The 21366-nt window shown below is 37.6% G+C and overlaps 1 protein-coding gene across 1 annotated transcript; it reads left to right on the top strand.

Moving 5' to 3' along the window:
* The first annotated feature begins 2340 nt into the window (after positions 1-2340).
* On the top strand, positions 2341-5965 carry LOC148041781 (uncharacterized). The gene is made up of 2 exons (XM_087682403.1): positions 2341-2538; positions 3036-5965. Exon 2 carries the CDS (start codon positions 3059-3061, stop codon positions 5309-5311), a length of 2253 nt encoding a protein of 750 aa, XP_087538529.1. The 5' UTR covers positions 2341-2538; positions 3036-3058; the 3' UTR covers positions 5312-5965.
* Positions 5966-21366: the final 15401 nt, after the last annotated feature.

The raw sequence follows: 21366 nt of genomic DNA, 5'->3' as shown, positions 1-21366 counted from the left end.
CCTTCGTCGTCATCTCCGTCATTGGCCACTTCTCCCTCGTCAATGTTGTCCTTTTCCTTTCCCCCTTGCCACCTATTGTCAGTGACGACAGGGGGGAAAAGTTAAAAAATTTCAACTACTTTTATTTTGGGGGGGGGGGGGGGGGGGTATGCAGCAGGGATATTACAAAAACCCCTCTTTCTATGATGGCTAGATGGCTTTTTGGGACAAACAATCATGTGCTTGGAAGACTCGCATAGGCTACTACAAGTTCAAGCTAGCCTTCTTGCCGTAAGTAAGCAGCTTACGAGAGCTAGCCTAAATAAAGAAGTAAACGAGTTCAATCTTGACAAGTCAAAATCAAGAATGCAATAAGAAATGGATTGAGCAATTATTACTCTTCTTCTTTGTTCGAAATGGAATTAAGCTTAAAATTCATGAAAAGATGATACATGTTTACACAACAAGAACTCAATATCTCATATTCATGACTTTGTCCCATATCTCCATTTCAAAAAGCACGAGCATGACTTTAGCATTGGTTGCTCATATATTTTTTATTTTGTTTTGTTTCATTGTTTGTAGGCAGCTCTCTCTCTCTTACCTCTTCGAGAGATTTTTCTCCCAAGACTACAAGAGTACTTTCTTCATACAATAATAGGTAGAGACTACATCCCAAACCTTGTGGATACTCATAAGGCTATAGAGAGACTCATTAAGCCTCCCTCATCTTATTTGTTCTTTGTTTACTTTGCCTTTTTAATATAATTCATATCTTAATATTTGCCACACTATTTCCTTAACTTTCTAGTGTAGGGCTAGGAAGCCTCACATACCTTGATCTTATCAACATTAAGCCCAACAATGCTATCCTAGAGGAGCTAGGCATCATGACCCACATGATTGTGTTATCCCTTTCCTCCAACAACCTTTAGGAGGTTAGGAAGACAAGGAGTTTATGGTGGAGATGGAAACCATTGGGAAGATCAAGTATCATAGCCTGGTGCCTTTGTTGTTTGGGTGATACAATAGGAAAGGAAGGGTTGCTAGTATATGAGTATGTGGAAGGCAACATCTTAGATAAGAGTGACACTTTAGTGTTATCTTGCTTAGCTCTCCATATCCTAATAGTATCTAGTCTTGGTTACTCTCTACCTTCTCTCGTCAATATTATGAAGGGTAGGAAATGGGGCAAATCCATCTGTTCAGTTATTAATTCAGAGATAAGGTAGACCTAGCTTTTCAATTACTATTTCCTTGAAAAAATAGACAAAACTATTTAATCAACACCCTTAGAAAATAATAGAATTCCCAATTAAAATTGGGATTAGTAGATGTCATACTCGTAGGTTCATTTGTGTTTAAAATAGATGGCTCAAAAAACTCCACAAAATTCCATGTGAAAGCAATGAAATCAAACTCCATTGTAAAAAGTGTAACAAAGTCCTCATTGAGTCCCTTGAAGAATTCAAACAATATACAAAAAGTCTTAGCATTCATTGTTCAAGGATAAAAGTAAACAATTGTTGCTGCTAAGGACAAGTAAACCAAAAGAGACAAGATAGTTCTGATTGTGGTAATAAGCTTGAAGGAGAGAGAATAGAAATGATCTTATCGGGTCGATTAGTACTGGACACATTTGAGGTGTCTTTGTAATCTTAAAAGCTTAAAATCTATAAAAAGACAATATATATTTTGATAATAATTATCTCACAACTAGTTGAGTAATGCCATGCACGCATTTAAAGACCAATCTTGGTTAACCTTAATCACTACGACTCAATAAGGTGTCAATAATGCCTAAGAAAATGATTCGCAAGGATAAATTTTTTTAATTATATGAAACTTTATTATAATAGTCTCCTTCACGTAAAACTTTCCATGTAGAAGGAATGATTACAACCCTTCCAATAATTGTAAGTATAAAAACTAAAATAATTCAAACAAAAATCACAAAAGGAGGACAAAAAAGTCTTACTAAACATTAACATTGATCTCACAACCAATAGAATAGTGCCATGCCAATGTGTGGCAGCTTAGTTGTGGTGTGTTCCACATTGTCTAAGGATTGATTCCCTTAACTGCTCGGCTTCACAATGTGCTATTGTTTTGGGATGTTGGTCCTTCCGGTGTTTGAGCAATGTCCCAATTTCTAGTAACAATGTGGTAAAGTCATAGCATTATTAAAAAAGGCCTAAATAGTGCCATGTAAACGTTTAAACACTATAATGTCTCTTAACGTTAATGATTGTGGTGCCTAATGAAAACGATTTAGCCTTTAGGCAAGGAGGCAAAAAATTGAAATATGGGGGTTGGCTAGTATATGGGAAAGTCGATTAAATTAAGGCGAAATGACGACAGGCCCCCCCGCCGGGCGCGATAATAGAAATGCCATTTGGCGGGTAATTTCTTCAAGATTCTTCTTCATTTTCTGTACACGCGCGCAGGAAATAATGCCTGTCGTCAGAGGTAGCGTTCCAGCCACGGCGATGGCGGCCTCCCCGAGCTTCTTTTCAGCAGCGGGCTTCCTCTCCCCCTAGCTTCTCGGCTCTGCATCTGGTAAGTCTCCCTTCATGCTTCTGCCATAAGTTCCTGTTATTGATAACGTTAAAGATGTGTTGCATCTGCATTCTTCATTCTCTTATTGTTTCTTGATTGCGCATGCATGCTGCGTCGTCTGCTGTTGCATTGTTACCATCATCAGCACATTCCTTGACACCTGTCCAATAAATGGGCTCTTACATTACTTCCCGCGTGAAGCTTCTTTGCGTTTTTCTTAAATCTTCTTAGCGTTTGCTTGCCATCACGTTTTGCACCAGCGACTATCCTTCAGTCAGACTGAATGTCCATACGGTGAAAGCATTTCAATCATTCCACGGTACTCAGAGCTACCAAAATTGAGTGGAGTCGGATTAACCGCCTTCTGCTTTGTTCATGCAATGAAATCGTGCATTTATATTATGATTTCAATTTCTCAGGGTACAGGAACTGTCATAAGTGATTGGAGTGCAACAAAGTGAAATGATACAATTATCCTGTGGTTTTGATTTTTCTAGAGTACAAGAACCGTCAAAAGTGAATGGAGTGCAACAAAGATGAGGCAGAGCGCTCGAAAGGGATAGCGGAGGCTAAGTTCTTGCAGAATGATTTTGTTGGCGCAAAGAAGTTTGCCTTCAAGGCGAAGCAGCTTTTCCCAGCGCTGGAAGGCTTGGCGCAGCTTATTGCAGTGTTGGACGTTCATCTCACTGCTCATGTCAAACTGCAAGGAGGAGAAACGAATTGGTATGGCATTCTGCAGGCTGACCCCAGGGCTGATGAGTCCACAATCAGAAAACAGTACAGGCGGCTTGCACTTATTCTGCATCCTGACAAGAACAAGTCAGTCGGCGCTGAAGCTGCATTCAAGTACATCTCAGAAGCATGGGGAGTGCTTTCTGACAAGACTAAGAAGGCGGCTCATGACAGTAAACTGCATGCAAAACCACCAAGCTCCAAGATGGCTCCAACCATGGACCCCCTTTCAAATGCAACTAGATTTTGCAGGCCTCCCACAGCTTCTGCATCCCAGCATCAGCCTGCAAGGGCCAGTCGCCCTACAATGCCATTAGCCCAGCCACCACCACCTCAAGGGCCACCACCGCCACCGCCACCGCCACCGTCGCCACCACCACCACCACCACCACCACCACCACCACCACCACCACCACCACCACAGTTGTCCAGTACCTTTTGGACTGCTTGCCCGTCCTGCAGAATGCAGTTTGAATACCAGCGCATATATGTCAACAAGACCCTATGTTGCTCTATCTGCTACAAGGGCTTTTATGCTATAGAGGTTCCTTTTGTCAATGGCATAACACTGTGGTCCTTAAAAGACCAACATGTGTTTAATGCAGATGCTATGAAATCTTCCAAAAGCAGCAGCAAGGCAGCTCCTGCTTCCAACACTAGTTTTCCTTGGTCATGTTTTGGGAATGGCACTACAAATCCTCCAGGTCAGCCTCAAATGAGCACAACTTCAAGCAAAGAGGATAGAGAAGCCCATCAACCCACGACAATGAATCAGACAGAGATGAACTTCAAAGAAGAAGATAAGGAGACAGATAACTTAAAAGCCAAGCTGGCTGCTCATCTCAATGAATTCAGGGATCAGCTTCGTGAGAAATCAAAAGGATTGAGCGACTTGAAGACCTCATTGGATACAGCTTTCAATGCAGGTTGTGAGGTTAATGCAGCAGCATGTAGGCATAGTGAGCCTTATGACATTCCTATGTCAGAAAGAGAGACTGCACCTGGTCTGGTGAGAAGGCAAATGCCTAGTGATTTGAAGTGTGGTGGAAAAGAGAATTTGGCTGCTTATGGTAAAGCCAGCTTAGGACAAAGAGATGGACATGAACCTGTAAAATCTAGTCCAGACACTAGGCATGCTACAAGGAGTGCCTCATCAAAGCATAGAGAAGAACACAGTGCTTCACCTGCAAAGAGGACCAAAACAGATGGAGCTACTCAAAAGGCTGTTGATTTGAAAGGTGGAAGATCTGAAGGACGCACTAGTGCCCCAATGGGGGCTGGCAGCTCTTCATTGTCTTCGCCCTCACCAGCAGACAGACAGTTCTCTGAATCAGGTGTGAATGTGATGGATGAAAATGCCAATATCATGAATGTGCCAGATGCTGATTTTTATGACTTTGACCAAGATCGCACAGAGAATCATTTTTGTGCTGGGCAAATTTGGGCTGTTTATGATGATGATGATGCCTTACCTAGGTATTATGCACAAATCAGCAAGGTGTACTCCTACAAGCCATTCAAGTTACAGATAGCTTGGTTAGAGCCCCTTTCTCCTTCAGATGAGATTAGGAACTGGATTAATTCAGGCTTTTCCTACACCTGTGGAGAATTCAAGCTTGGGACAACAATTATTGTGAAGACTGTGAACATGTTTTCACACATAGTGACATTTGAGAAGAGGAGCAAAGGAGGTTTCAAGATTTACCCCAGAAAAGGTGATGTCTGGGCATTGTACAAAGATTGGAAAAACACAAAGCAGAACAATGCTATGCATGACTTTGCCATGGCAGAGGTGCTCACAGATTATGCAGATGAAGTTGGTGTGCAGGTTTCCTTTTTGACAAAGATTGAAGGGTTCAAGTCAATCTTTCAAAGGCAACTTGGAGTCAAATCTGTGCACTGGGTGGTTCCCGGAGATTTGAGGAGGTTTTCACATCAAATTCCCACTAACCGGCTGATGTCAGATGTACCAGGGGTACAAGAGGGCTGCTTGGAGCTTGACCCTGCATCTACTCCGCTCAATCTTATTGCTGGACACTAGGTATACATTCTCTTTGTAAAGCTGGAGAGTGAAACCGTATATACCACAGCTTAACCAGCACCTTTGTAAAGCTGGGGAGTGGAACCTTATATATCACTGCTTACCACAGCTTAACCAGCACCCATTGTAAAGCTGGGGAGTGGAACCTTATATACCACTACTCAAACGGCACGGACTGTAGTCTGAGTCGTCTCTGTAGAGAAACCTTTTGTTAGGTCTCCCTCATCATTTTGCCATTGCTATAGCTAACTCCTAATTTTGTGAATTTTTGAAAAGGTTCAGGAGAATTTCTTAAATTGTGGCTTTTTTTTTTGCTTTTGAATATTATATATATATGAGAGAGAGTGGGGGAGGTTCATGTTGATATTTCCTCTAACTTGACTTGGAAAATTGTGCTCACTTGAGATTTGCTGGGCTGGCCTAAGGGGAAGGGGAGGGAGCGAGGGAGATTTATGTTGATATTTCCTGTCTTGACTTGGAAACTTCTGCCCACTTGAGATTTGTTGGACTGGTACAAGGGTCATTTGTAAGCTGCCATTAGAAGTCTCAATAACATGTATCTTTTTCAGAGGAAGTCCCAGTAACATAATCACATGCCTGCCTTGCTTACCTGTGTTCATATGATCCTGTGTTTTACAATCATGATCATTTCATCCAAAGTGTATGAACACTACACTCTCAGGTGGTTTGTGGTGTTTGGAATACAATTGGGCGGCTGCAAATTTGAGTAATGCCCTTGTGAGACTTTAAACTTATACACATCCAGATTTATTTCCCCATGATCGCATGTCTCAATGTCTGCCTTCTATACTTCCATCCAGTTTAAAATAGCCCCTCATTTCAATGGTTCCATTTTAAGCTCAAAGATCACACATAGTTTTGGGCAATGAAGAAATGCTTGTTGCTCTTCTCTAACCAGTTTGTGTGCGGATGGATGATTCCTACCTAGATTGGTGAGGCAAGGTTGCTCCCTGAACTCCAGCACTTCTGGCATGGGCTCTAGTGGTGAACATGGGCATGTGGCACAGTTTATACTAGTTAAAGCAATAGTATCCCATAATGACCAAGGGCAACCAATGTCATTAACCCAGGTCCTAATAGAAAAGGATCTTAACAAGAAATTGCCAGATTTCTTGCTGGTCAAAGACACAGAAGGCAATGTGCTGACTAAACAGCCATTAACATATAGAAATTTACCCAACGCTTGCTTGAAATACATGAAAGTAAGGCATTACATGCGAGATTGCTCAGAAATGACTCCTAAGGAGTCTGCAGTAAGTCAAGAAGAAACTAAGTCTCCTAATGATGGTTTCCAACCAGCCCACGAGAAAGGGGAAAGGACAAATAGTATTAGTAGCAATAATAATTAAGAAGGGAACAAGAAGAAAAATATCAATAGCAATAGGTACACACCCTTCCTCATGGAAGTCCCTGATGAGACCACTGGTCCAAAACCAGTCGAAGGGAACTTCAAAGAGGGGGATTCTTCTGATTTGGAGAATGAAGAGGTATTGGTACTAGGTAGCTAACACACACACACACACACACACACACAAAAAAAAAAAGATAATAATTTGGATCTTAACGAGTGTGATGGTGTCCTCATCGAAGATGTTGAGGAAGAAGACATTGTAGGGGTAGACCATTTTCAGAACCCCGAATCCTCTGTAGGCCCAGAAAAAATCTTTACTGACCAGTCTAGTAAAGTGTCCAAACGATGTCCCTCCAAGGTAGGGGATAGCGACAATGATCCCTTCTCTAAGCATAAAGATAGTGCCAGAAAGAGCAAAACTAAAAAACAAAAGTAAATGATTAGTACATTAAGGAAACTTTCTTTCAACTGCAAAGGTTTAACTGACCCTCACAGAGCCGAGATTAAAGGCTTGATCTAATAATATGCCTTCAAGAGGTGTGAGCCTCAGGCATAAGCCTAGATACAAACCTTGAGGTAATCGGTAGCAACTATACGTGGTACGCCACAAGGCACAGTATTAGAAGTGGTGGTTCAGCTATTGGGGTAGCACCGATACATGGTACGCCACATGGCACAATCATAGAAGTGGTGGTTCAGCCATTGGGGTCAATAATAACCGCAACGGACTGGGGACTAAAACTGCAACTGATCCTAGCAATCGGAGGATTGCAGTTCATCTAAAGGGGCAACAGGAAACTGCAATAATCTCTGCATATGCCCCATGTAGCCCCAGTGAGAGGACGACCCTTTGGAGCTCCATGCCAGTAATTATGGTTGGGGATTTTAATATGGTAGAGGGTATAAAAGATAGATATCTTAAAAGTACAGGTATCTCAGGGCAAGGGAAAAATTCCTGGGTTGATTGCAAAACCTTCCATGGATTGGTAGATGTTAATGAAGAAATTGGTTTCTCACGGACCAATAATTAAAAAGGGACAGCAACTCGGAAAGCCAGACTAGACAGAAGCTATATCTCAGCAGGTCTGCTCTCATCCTTTGTTAATGTCAGCTGCAAATTAAATAAGGACCTTGTTCTTTCTGATCATTTTCCAATGATTACTTGCCTTTCAAATAATTGAAATACTATAGGGCAAGGTGTTTCCATACAGATCCAACCCTAATTAAATGTAAGGGGGGATATTACAAAACATATGGGATTCCAAAGTGCAAAGCATCCAACACAAGCATGGAATGCTGCACGCACAGCTACGCAGGATCCACTGAGGATGGTGAGGGGCCCATGCATATGTTTGGCAGCTTTGAGCTTCAAAGATCAGTCAGGTAGGGGTACCCCCTGGCACCCCTGCTTTTCGCTCTCTCTCAAACATTTTGGAACAAAGGCGAAGCCATGATTAGGAGTTTTGTCTGGAGCTACCTACGGAGATCAAAAGAAAGGGGTTGTCATAAGCTGGGAAAAACTAACTTCTACAAAGGCAGAAGGTGGTCCAGGCTTGGAAGCCTTGAGGCCCGAGGGATTGCATTTCTTATTGCTCAAGAGAATTGAAGAGCAACAAACCGTGGGCAACATTAGCAAGGCATGCTGTAGACGTTGATGGGCTTAGCAGGGGGAGATGAACTATTTGCACCGAAATTAGATGGCGTTTCAAGGGATCGTGTCGCTGAATAGCTGGAAAGGAGTAACCCAGAGAGCAAAATGGCCAGTTGCTCCAATCCATTTGCTGCATGCACTGTGCTTTCGTAGATGATTATACCCCCTCGAAGGACCAGCCTAGAAAGGCATGCAGATGCAGTGCTGGCAAGATGTATGACGACACCCCCAGAACCCCAGAATATGCAAATCTAACCTGAAGCCAAGATTTGTCACGATCGCAATTTCACCGGGGTCCGGAAAGGAGAGTGAGTGGCTGCATAACAGTTTTGTCGTAGGGTCGTTGCACACCGCCACTGCCTGCCTAGCTCGTGGGGCGTGCCCACTGCCCAGTTTGTAGGCATAGGAAAACTTGTCTTGGGCAGATGTCCGCCACATGCTTACACAGTCGGTTGTGGCGAACACTTTTTCTGCGACTGTCTGGATCCGCAGGTGTTTACACATTGCCCACCACTTGTCTGTTGGACACCCCCCACATTAACACACAAAATCAATATGAATAATCAATTAGCACCAAAATTTGCATTGGTCAATTGCAAATTATTGGCACAACAATTAAATTAATCAGTTATTGACATGATAATTGTAACAAAAAAATTGATTAATGCAAAAGCCCACTAAATTTACAAAAATCACAAATAGGGAGGGAATAGGGGAGTTGGACCCTTTCACCACATTGTTGAAGCATGATCTACCTAGCTCGCACTAGGCAGGTTGGAAAGTAGGAAGGTTGAAATAGGGAAAATTTATTGATACACCACTCCTCTTTCCATCTTTTCATTTGCAATGCAGATGTGAAATATTTTTAGTAGTTAACTTTGTCATTGATCTCTTCTATTGAATTAGTATTTTCAGGTACCATTCTCATATTAGCACGCGCGCGCGCGCGCACACACACACACACACACACACACACACACACACAAACAAAACATGGTTCAAGCAATGTTGTCCCTTTGGGCTACTCCTTCTCGGGTTGGCCAGATCTCGATGTTGGCTTTGTTGATCGAGCTCATTGAACTGCTTGCATTGTACAGCATCCAAGAGTGTGTAGGATAAGCACAATTACCAAGACGACAATATTGACCCAAAGCTCCATTTGCGCATTGTTTCCTTAAGTTTGAATATTGGAAAACATTCCAATTATGCATTGAGTTTGTCCAACCAATGTCATAATCCCAAACAATGCAATTGGTAGACATAACGATTTGAAGAATCACTGAGTGGAGACCCTTTCTATTGAAATAATCTTCATGGTTTTGTCTTGGGGTAATGATTGAAATATGGCTACCATCTATCGCACCAACCACGAGCGGTATACCTCGAAGGCCTTGAAATGCATTTGTAAATTTATTCATTTGTTGTGCAACTGGTCACTTTACATATGTTATGCGATTCGGATGTGACTAATGCATCAAAAAAATTCAAAACAACCATTTGTATGAAAGATGTTGAGACCTTGCACAAATCACATATAAGTCTCAAATTCGAGCCATTCGCAAGATGATGTAGGGCCACACAAACCTGCTTCTCAATAGGTGTTCTTTAATAATTTGTGTTCTTACATTGCATTTGTGGTGCTAACTTCAAGACAAGATATTTAGATGTGCTCTTGCTAACTCATAGTCTACTTTTAAACAATAATAACTACTTAAAATTAAGCTCATGCTCCATAAATGTTTGTGGTTTGGGATAAGTCCATCATGCTCATTGGTTATGTCTTCGACAAGTATTTTAGCATGATGAGCAACAAAACTTTGAGCCATTCACTCCATAAAAAATTGCAAATGCATAGGGTCATCATTACCGTAATCTTGGTCACTTTAGTAGTAGCTCAAACATTGCCAAGAGAACAATCACAATATCAATGGCACAAATTATCAACACACTTTCACCATCCATTTACATGCCAAAAGATACAATAAAACTTTATGAGATACTTGTACAATAATGTAATGTAATTAGACTCAAAAACATAAAACAAACAAGGACTTAAGATTTCACAAGTATCTCTTTCATTACTTCTTTTTCAAACTCATGATTACATCCAACAAACCATATATAGAGGGGGCAAATGTATCCATGGTAATGAGCCACCGCTCCTCAAATGCTCAGTGCTATCCATATCACTAAAATACTTCTCTATCTTTCTATCCTTCTTTTGGCACATTCCTTGGGTGCTAATTTGATCAAGCCCAGATGTTGGAGGCTCATTAGAGGTAATGTCTTCTACAACATTTGTACCTGGATCATTAGAGATATCTATAATGTTATCTTTAGTCGAAGACACACCACTAACAACTAATGCATGTGCATCACTAACAACATAGGCACAATTCCACATATGTTCATCCATAAGATCATACCATTGGCAAATGATCTTGTGATCATTGCTTGATATAACATTTGTGGGTCTTGTTCTTTTGATAGGTCTCATAGACATGTCCCCAACGTTTCTTGCATGATTCTCCATCCTTGTCAAGCTCTAGAAACAATGATGCTAGTTATGTGGCCACTTAAACTAAATATCCTCTCCTTGATTCGGTGATTTAGAGAACTTTGCACTCATCAATCCTCGGATGTGAATGACTTGTGCTATCCATGCATCCTTCCATTGAGCTTATTCTTTTTTAATTCTATCGTTTGATCCTGTACTTAGGATGGGGATTCTTTCCTTTCGATGCCCTCTTTGGTTTGGGAGGATTTGTTGCTACATCACACTCGGATGAAGTATGTTGTGGATGCTGCTTGTTGGTAGTTTTAGCTCGTGGCATTACTAACACTTGGGTCTCAATCACATCAGCCTCATCACATATGTCGGGTTGGATCACCACTTGTTGCTTGCAATCCTTGTGGAGGAAATGAATTTTGTGTTTGTAAAGGACCAAGCTGAGGGCTATACAATATTGGCCAATAATTGCATTATTATGTGCAGTTACAGTTGTCTCTACACCTGACTATCTTGGACTTTGAAATGGTGTAAATTGAGAAGGAAGTGGGGTAATCAAAGGAGGGAGGCTTGGACATGCATTCATTGGAACATCCCCACCTAAACGTTGGCTTCAAGTATGGGGAGTTTCAGAAGCCACTTTGAAATAGATTAGGTCATTACTATATATAAGGTCTTGGCTCATCTAGGACATAAACTATCAGAATTCCTCCATAAGGCTATTGTCTTGTGAGTCCATTCTTCTCCCATCTTGAACACGATAAACATTACAAAATGCTTCAATAGTTCCTTGATGGTTGATAGTCAAACAATTTTGATTTTCAACAATAGGCACAAGAAATAAGATTGCATGCATTTCATTGCATTTGTTTGGATTACAAATTACACGTATGATTTAATCCATTACAAATCTTGAAATAGACACATTGTTGTGTGTTAAAAATGGCATGTGTAATACACATACATATGATAATCCATTGCAAAGCTTAAAAGAGACATATTATATCTATATGCACAATGTTTATATGTATACATACTCATATCTATATGTATAGTATTCGATGCATAAATTTTTGAACAAATCTACATGATATTTACTGTCATTAATGCACTTCTTAAAATTTTGCAAGTCAAACAATTGGCAACATCATTGAGAGGTGAAAACATTGATGAGCGAGACAATTTATCATGACATACATGAATAACCATAAAGCATCGACTCATTAATGATATACCCATCTCCTCTAAATGATGCATAGTAAGAGCAATTTGTTCAACCTATAAACAATTATCTATGCACAATGTTTTCCTTAAATTATTGATGGTTGAACAATTGGCTACATCATATAGAGACAGTAACATCAAAGAGTAAGACAATTCTAAATACTTGTATCCCTAACTTTGAAGCATAAGTGGTACTAAGATCAATTTCCAATCTCAATCTATACTCATAGGTTGAACAATTTGCTACACCATTCAAAGACAAAAATATCAAGATTCAAGACAATTCTAAATTTCAAGCAGGATGGTACTTAGATCAATGTATACCTCAAATGCTATATAAAGTCACTCTAAATGATGCATAAGAAGAGCCAATTGTTCAACCTACAAATGATATCTATGTACATTGCTTTCCTTATGTTATTGAAGGTTGAGCAATTAGCTACATCGTAAGCAAGACAATTCTAAATACTTCAATGCCTAACTTTTAAGCATAAATGGTAGTTAGATCAATTTCCATACATGACAATATATCCATCAAGAATTATCAATTTATGCATCAAGAAATGAGGCACTTCGTGTTTAATCACATGATCGATTCTCAATCATGTGATTGATTTTCAATCATATAGGATACTCATATCAACCTAGATCTAACCCCTTTCATATAAGTTTAGGGTTTATGACTTATGAAGTATGTTTCAATATTTCATTGGACCATGGCAACGTCCTAATCTTAGCTCTAGCCATCTTCTTATTAAGAAATTACCATTACTACTGCACTACTGCAATATGATAGCAATGCCTTCCCCATATACATCTACCATGACTAGCAATGGCTTCTACTACATGCAATTGCATGTAGTTCCCATATGCATCTCTACTTGTATTTGGCACTCATTACAAATGCACTACATGTATAAATTGCAATTAGAAGTCTACTACATGTACCTACATCTTAATATTAGCTAGGTTACATCTACAACATACAAATATTATGTGCATCAATGATTTTTATTCCATGCATCTTTGATCTATGCATGTAGTAAGGTGTATTCAAGCTCTAGCATAGGTGCATCTCTTGATACATCTCCATTCTATATATGCATGGATTGACAAGATTCATCGATGTATTAGAAATCAAACATTGTGTGGAATGATTAAGTAAACCAACATGATTACAATTTGGAAATGGAAAAGTAGAGAGAGAGAGAGAGAGAGAGAGAGAGAGAGAGAGAGAGAGAGAGAGAGAGAGAGAGAGAGAGAGAGAGAGAGAGAGAGAGAGAGAGAGAGAGAGAGAGAGAGAGAGAGAGAGAGAGAGAGAGAGAGAGAGAGAGAGAGAGAGAGAGAGAGAGAGAGAGAGAGAGAGAGAGAGAGAGAGAGAGAGAGAGAGAGAGAGAGAGAGAGAGAGAGAGAGAGCACCTTCAATAAAAAATGTTGACACAATATCTATATGTAGTAGAGGATGGAATGCATGTAAGAGATCAAAGCGATGAATATTTCAAAACAATTAGCATCATGCATACATGTATAATTTGTGGGAATCTTGTAAAAAATGAGGATAAATAATCATGAGAATAAAGATGGATTACCCTTTTCAACAAATAAGCAGAGATTAGTTGCATAAATGATTGATGTGCATGAACTTATCAATTGTTATGGAGTGGTTAGCAAGGAGAAAAGAGGAAGTTATTTTTTCAACTTTTGAATTAGCAAAAAGAGGGGAATGTTGCCATGTGGATTATGCTAGGTCGGTACTTGCTTTGGAAGATGTAAAAATAAAAATTAGTATAGATGATAAAAAGAAGAAACTTCATTTTTTCAAATATAGGCTAAGTAGAAAGAGACTAGTGTGCAAGTTGCAAATGTCTCTTCTAATTTGAAATCTTTAAATATTGTACATGATGAAGAGGAACCATTTAGTGTAATGTAGTTATGCTCTCTTAGTACATAATTTTTGTGTATGTTCTAAATTTAGGTATATGGCACTTTGACAATGGGCCACTAAGCATATTACTTTGTAGCATGGTTAGTTTACTTCTCTCGAGTCTACTCCTAAGGGTAGTACAATCACATGTGGTGTTGATTATTGGCTAATGTCTATATTTTCACACTTTCAATTTCTTTGTATGTTCTTGAAATCAAGAAGTATTTGCTATCGATTTCTAACTTGCCAAGATTGGCTTGGTTGTCAAATTTATTTGGATGATAGATGTATTGTTCACGATCTTGTCAACAAATTATAATATACATTTTGTTTATAACAAAGTAGGTGCTATTTGTACATGCTTGAAATAAAAAAGATTTTTCTATTGGTTTCTATACTTGTCGAGATAGGCTTGATTGTCAAATTTATGGATTATTGTTCATGATTTCTCATATGTTGATACAATTATTACATCTATAAATGTAAAACTTTGCCACACATGTTTTGGTCATTTGAATGTGGCTAGTTTGCTATGCTTGTAGAAATCTTGCATGATGTCTTCATTATGTACCCTCGATGCATTTGCAAAACACATTTAGACTTAATATTGGGTGAAATGTAGCATGCTTCCTTTCCAAAAGATGGTTCAATGAGAGTTGTTCCGCAAGCTATAGCTTGTATACACTGGTATTTGTGGTTTGATGCACAACAATCTATCACTCCATATGAGGCTTGGTATGACAACAAGCCATTTTTTTGCTTACTTGTGCATTTTTGTTTACTTGTCTTATGTAGTAATACCCATGCAAGATTGTCAAGGATTAGATAACAAGACTATCAAATGTGTCTTTGTAAATTATAGTTATGAAAGAAAAGGTCATAGGTTATATTGTGGATAAACTATTTTGGTTGTTGTCTTTGTGGAAGTTGTTATGGAACCTTCACTTTCATGTATTGAGGAGACAAGTGCAAACTCATAAGATATAGATGACATTTTGTTATCTCTTTTAGTAGTGGGGGTAGCCAAATGTAGGAGCTAATGAAACAAAATTTCAACCTACGCAAGTTCTTAATGAATATACAAATTAGCCTATTTTTGATATAGATATAAATGATACACTTATTGATGAGAGATCGGAGATTGAGAAGTCTAGGACTATGCCAAAATGTTAGTGTTGACGTTGTGTGACAATAACTTAGATGCATCTTTGCCTAGTCACACTCCTTGCTCTCAAAATATGTATTATGCATCATATTATTATGTATTGGCTATTTCCAATATATATGATGAGGATGAGCTTGTTCCATTTAAAGAGACAAAATTTAAATGTGAGTATGATGCTATACGCTTAAGAGAACTTACACTAACAAATCAATAGATATTTTATTTGATATTCAATTACATATTTATCATTAAAAACCATAGTATTTATTAAAAAAAGATATGAACATTCTTGCATGAATCATGAGCAAGACATTAAAAATAATAAAAAATAATGCATTAAATTATTAACTCGTATGTTCAATTATTATAATTCATTTTAAATCTCATTGAAATACCTAATTTGGCATAAAAAATTATAGATTAGTTCTCTCATAGTTGAGAAAATTCAATTTAAAAGACGAAAGGATATATTAAATTATTATGTAGAAATTATCTCGAGCACTCTAGAAATTAAAACAAAATAGTTGCACCTAGCTACACATTGGCAAAAGCACGTAATTCTAGCTAAGTGATATGTGAAAGATTCATCAAAAGATTGAATACTTGAATTTCTACTTGATTGATTGGATCATTTAAATGAGGAAACACGATCATATTCAATGTGTATATTTTTCTTTTTGTTTAAATAAAAAATATTGTTTGAGAAGGATTGATTAGTTACTGCTTGCATTTGATATTTATATGTAATGTATATCCAAGATTTTTAAAAAGAATTTTTTCTTATGCTTAGATATGAGGCATCATTGAGCAGATTGTACCTCCCACAAAAAGGGCAATTGCTAGAGCTTGATTCGAGTAGATTTTTTATTTCGTTTATGAGCACTAAAGCATCTAGGCAGAAAAGCCCCATGGGAAAGATTTCCTCATATGGAAACACGTAAACCAAGGGGCTTTGGTTAGAAAAGAGCAATTATATAGTTGGCCCTAAGATGGAGAAGAAATCCATATGAGTACGATGTGGTGAGCATTAAGAGCCTGCAAATTTATGGAGCTAGTTTCTTGATCTAAAGAGAGTAGGTTTTTTTTTCTTTCTAGATCTAAGAGTAGGAATCCAATGTAATGATTATTAAATAATAAATTAGATGTTTTAAAAGGATTGTCTCTATTTCTTTCATATTGTACCTAATGAAAATATGAAATAAACCTAGTATTAAAGGATAATGAAAGATGTTACTTACATATGTCGAATAGTATGTTAGCATGCCTTGTTTAGAAAACTAAAGAAAAACCATCCATAAATGAAAAGGGAGCGATCATTTTTTGTCTTTGTCGATGAAAGACAATTGATAGCTCAGTGGACTTGATAAGTCAGATGCTTTCCTCATAAGGAAATATTAGAAGAAGATTTGGACGTAGAATTTACATAGGGTTCAATCTTAAATCCCACTCACACACCATTTTAGGGGAATCAAGATGAGATTTTTCCTTATGGGCAAAGGGGTAGAGCCCAACTCCCCCTCGTCTCTCACTCATCATGAACCAAGTGCGATGATTGACCTACTCTCAATCTTATAGGGTCACAATGTGATTACATGGATAGAGTGATAGAATGGTGTTAGAGACTGTTAAGTCTTTAAAGAGCCTTTAGGCCATCCCTTGTGGGGCGATGCTAAGCGCTTTGCAGTGACATAGACCTAGGGCTGTCTAGTCAGACGAAAAATTATTCTTGTGAAGTGCAGACGACAAATTGGGATAAACCTTGGACAACTACCAAACATTACCTTTCACAATCAAGTGGTGGATACATCTCATGTGGTATATGGTTTATAATTGTAGTAGGTTTGATGATTAAAAAATGTAACAAATAAAACCATGATAAGTAATGAAATGGAATTATGAAAAATCTAGTGATTTCCAATAAGTTTGTGTCCCTATATTTTGATCATGAAAAGATAATGGGATATGCATTATTAGAAGAGTGAATCTTTATGCTCAAATAGGATCAAGGGGACGAACTAAAGTAAAACAATGCAAAATGCTTACCAAGCATTAAAATTTTTATCATCCTTGTAGCTCAAATTACATAGGGATGAGTTAAAGCTCACTGCAGAAATTGTGTGTAGGGAGAACTGAAATTGTTGCATGAGCTCTTTCCCAAAGTATATCTATTGGAATCTCAGTGTAGTTTAGCTCTGAGAGAGGGAATATTTTGGGCCATAATCTTTTTTTTTTACTCTTGCCAATTTTCAAGCGACTGAGATCTAGGGTTGGTTCGACTATTTTGATTGGAGTGTGATGCCTATTTATTACTCCACTTATGTTGATTTAGTAAGTGATACAAAATATGACTTATGGAGGATATGATGGGCTAAGGATTTGTAGTTAGTTCAAATTTCCATATTCCACTCAAGTCAAACAAACCCTATAGTACAAAGAGAATGTGAATTAATATACTTGATCTAGTGGGCTTATCACTACATTACTAGGGTTGTGTAGTCTCATTATATAGTTGTAGTAGGTCGAGCTCATGCCAATCATTATGAAATATAAGAGCTCCTCAATTTACCTTGGTAATATTTAGGACTCAACACTATGGATGAACCTCCTTTTTTTTGAATCTTTGTGCATTAATTTCATAACAATAATTATGTATCCTAGGTTCCATCAAATATGAAATCCTATAGAAAGTTTCTTTTTGAGTCCTCGTTTAAGCATCCATGTATAAGAATTTGATATATCCTTAGTACATTAAAAAATATAAATATACGACTCATCTAAAAAATAAATGTGTTGTCCCAAAAAATCTTGATCTATTGAATTCTTCTCTAGTTTTTACATTATGAATAACTGATCCCAAGGAAAAATAAAAGTAGAAATAAGCAAGAGAATGCACTACTAAATCTGTTACTAATAGTGTAAGGTATTAGTTAAGATAAGAATTTTGTATATCCTTAATACATAAAACATATATAAATATATGAACTCATCTCGAAAAAAAATGTGTCACGCAAAAAATGTAGATCTATTGAATTCTTCTTTGGTTTATACGTTATGAATAACCGGCCCCAAGGAAAAACAAAAATAGAAACAAATAGGAGAATGCATTACTAAATCCATTACTAATAGTGTAAGGTATTAATCAAGATAGCCTCTAATCCAATACATGAATTATGTCTTTATACTTCTGATTGGTCACCAAAATTCATGACCTATTTTTAGAAATTTGTAGAGTCAGATCTTAGTGTAACCTTACACTAAGGGAAAAAGTATATCGTACAATGGTGTAGACCTTTGTTCCTCAAAACTTCCAATTTAATCCAAATTGTTGGACTTAATATCAAGGCTAGGGAATGACATCCAAAAATTTCTCCATCTATACCAATTTGATAGACTACATTGAGTATGATTTATGGAATTTGTGTTGGGTAAAATGACTTTATCTAGCTTGACTTTATATGTTTCACAAAAGCCAGAAAATCTCCCTAGTTTGCAAAGATAGTGAGATAATGATCCTTAATCAGTGGGTCTATCATAAGGTCACAACAATTGTCCAACCAAGTCAAGTTGTGGTAACTCCTAGATCTTAGACCAACAATTACGAGGTCAAAAATCTTCCCAACTTACCTAGTGTATATTTAGGGCTTAATACTCTGAGTGAACCCCTTGCCTATTTCAACAATTACGAGGGAAGATCTTCCCAACTTACCTAGTATATATTTAGGGCTCAATATGCTAACTAGACCCCTTGTCTATTTTAAGATCTCCCTCCATAAATTCCATGGTTAAGTATTGTATATCTAGTCTATATATTATCATTGCTTAAATGACACATAACCTCCTTTTTGATATAGATATTACATTTCCCTTGTATAGCCAATATATGAATATAATATACTCTCTTTTTGACCAATTGCTACCATGATTGCAATGAGACATTAGGTTGGAAAATTATATAATCATTAACTTGTATAAAGGAACTATTGCTTATTATGGAAAGAATGATATTGAGGATATTCAAATTAATCAAATATATATTATGGTAAATTGTATTAATATCCTTTTAGTTTTCCTTTTTTAGTAGCTATCCCAATAGTTGTTGACCTATCAAAATAGAAAAAAAGGAAATTTCCACTCAAACAAGTCAAGTTGCTTGAATTTAATGGTAAAGGAATGAGGGTAGAAATAAGTGCAAAAAGCTGGATTGAGCGGATGGAGGATTATGTCTCCACTGTTGAAACCAATCCAACAAATCAAGCAATGATTGCTCAGTTGATACTTATAGGAGAAGCACAACTATGGCAAAAACAATGGTGCTATGACAATGCTATCTTTGATTCCACCATGACATGGAGCTAAATAAAGGTAATAGTCCAATACCGATATCTATCTTCTACCTATTAGACTCTCAAAATGAGTGAGTTCTTTAAGCTCAAGTAGCAAGGGTTGACGCTTGAAGGCTATTATCATCGATTTGTGACTCTACAAAAGTATACACCTCACATGTCCCCTATGAGGCACAACAAGCGGCATGTTTTTTTGTTAGGGCCTTAACCCACCTCTTAATGGATAGTTGCAAGCTATGAGGCCCATTGACCTGGAAGATACTTTGATGAGAGCACAACCATTGGTGGCTACTCTTTGAAGGTAGTATAATAGATTCAATAGGTTCCTCAATGCCAAAAGAGCTAGAGTAAATTATTAACAAGCAAACTTTAATTAAGGTCACATGAATCTTGCAAGTACTCTCTAGAATCGTGGTAATAACAACTGCAAGAATAACATGAATTGGAACAATGTGCCATGTTGCTTTAAATGCAACCAACCAAGCCACTTCCGCACCCAATGCTCCAACAAGGGAATTAACACGTGCTAATGCTAATAGGGTCATATACACAATTGTTTACTTTTAAGGCCACTTGTGGTGAAGATTATCAGACAAAGAGTCAATGGCAAGGTGATGGAAGTGTATATAAGAGACCTTGAGATGCCATTGCCAAATAATATTGTTCGTAATTAAACTAACCAAGATTTTCTTTTATTGCTGGAAAAGACCCATGAAAGGCTAAGGGAGTTATCCGCAAGTATGAAATTCTACTTAAATTCAGTTCAAACTAATCCCCAAGGAAGAGGAAGTCTAGGAAGACTATTGGAAGGTATTGCCACTTATGCTAATTTGTCTCAATGTTACTAAGTATTGCCACTTACACTAATTTTTTCACTTATGCTAATTTGTCCTGATGTTATTAATTTTTGGAAACTTGGATGAGCCTTTCCATATCAAGACTAGCTTCTAGAGCAAGAAGAAAGAGGTTTATTACAATAAATTTAATAAAATTTTCCTTGATTTGCCTACCTTGCAATGTTTGATAATTAGATTCTATGATTTATTTTTAGAAGAAGCACAAGGAGTAGTCGTGTTTGTGATTAGACTTGATGAAAGTGAGATTTTAAAGTGTACAAAGTAAGAAAGGGTCTCCATTACTTTGATGAATAGGGTATTTTCATCAAGTCATTGAAGTGACTCAAAATCATTTAGTATTCAATTTTAACACAATATTTGGTGGTTAGGAGCTTTTGGAGTAGACATAGATGATTTTGATATAATATATTGGGTTTTCCATCAAACTTCAATACTTGATGTGACTAAGAAAGCCAACAACTAGAAGAGAAGCTATTTGTCGGGGGGGATTTGGAAACTATGAGGTCAAATGACACATAGCTGGTGACTTAAAGACACTCAAATGCATGTAGAATGTGTCTAAAGGACCAAACTCTAGATGTCCTTGCCTATATTGCATGTCCCTAACTGCATAGTTGGGTTGAAGCAGTTGGAATAGAGCCCCTTCTAGGCATATCAAAGACCTACAATGCAAGATATTCCTTCAGCCAATGCTTATATATGTACACTTTATGCACTTTGTAGAATAATTGAAAAGCTCATTCATCTTTACACAACATTTTCTTGGAAGCTAAAACCCTCATCAACTAGACAAGATACTGTAACAATGATTGAGCAAGTTGTATATGCAATTGGTTTGCATGGAGGTTATGTTGTTATTGAATCGGATCTTCAAAAGTCCAAGGATAGAAATTGTGTCCCAAAAAATCCATCTATTGGTGGGATGAAGGTTAGAAGGTTCCCAAGCTTTCATGGAAAGCTTGGCAAGATTGACTCTAGAAATGGAGGTTCAACCATTCAATATAATTAAT

This window comes from Lygodium microphyllum, chromosome 1 (genome assembly GCF_053477565.2).
Source record: "Lygodium microphyllum isolate KBCC chromosome 1, Lygodium_microphyllum_v1.1.10, whole genome shotgun sequence".
NCBI lineage: Eukaryota > Viridiplantae > Streptophyta > Polypodiopsida > Schizaeales > Lygodiaceae > Lygodium > Lygodium microphyllum.
Note: the sequence above shows the minus strand (reverse complement) of the source record. Positions and strands in the feature narration are given on the sequence as shown.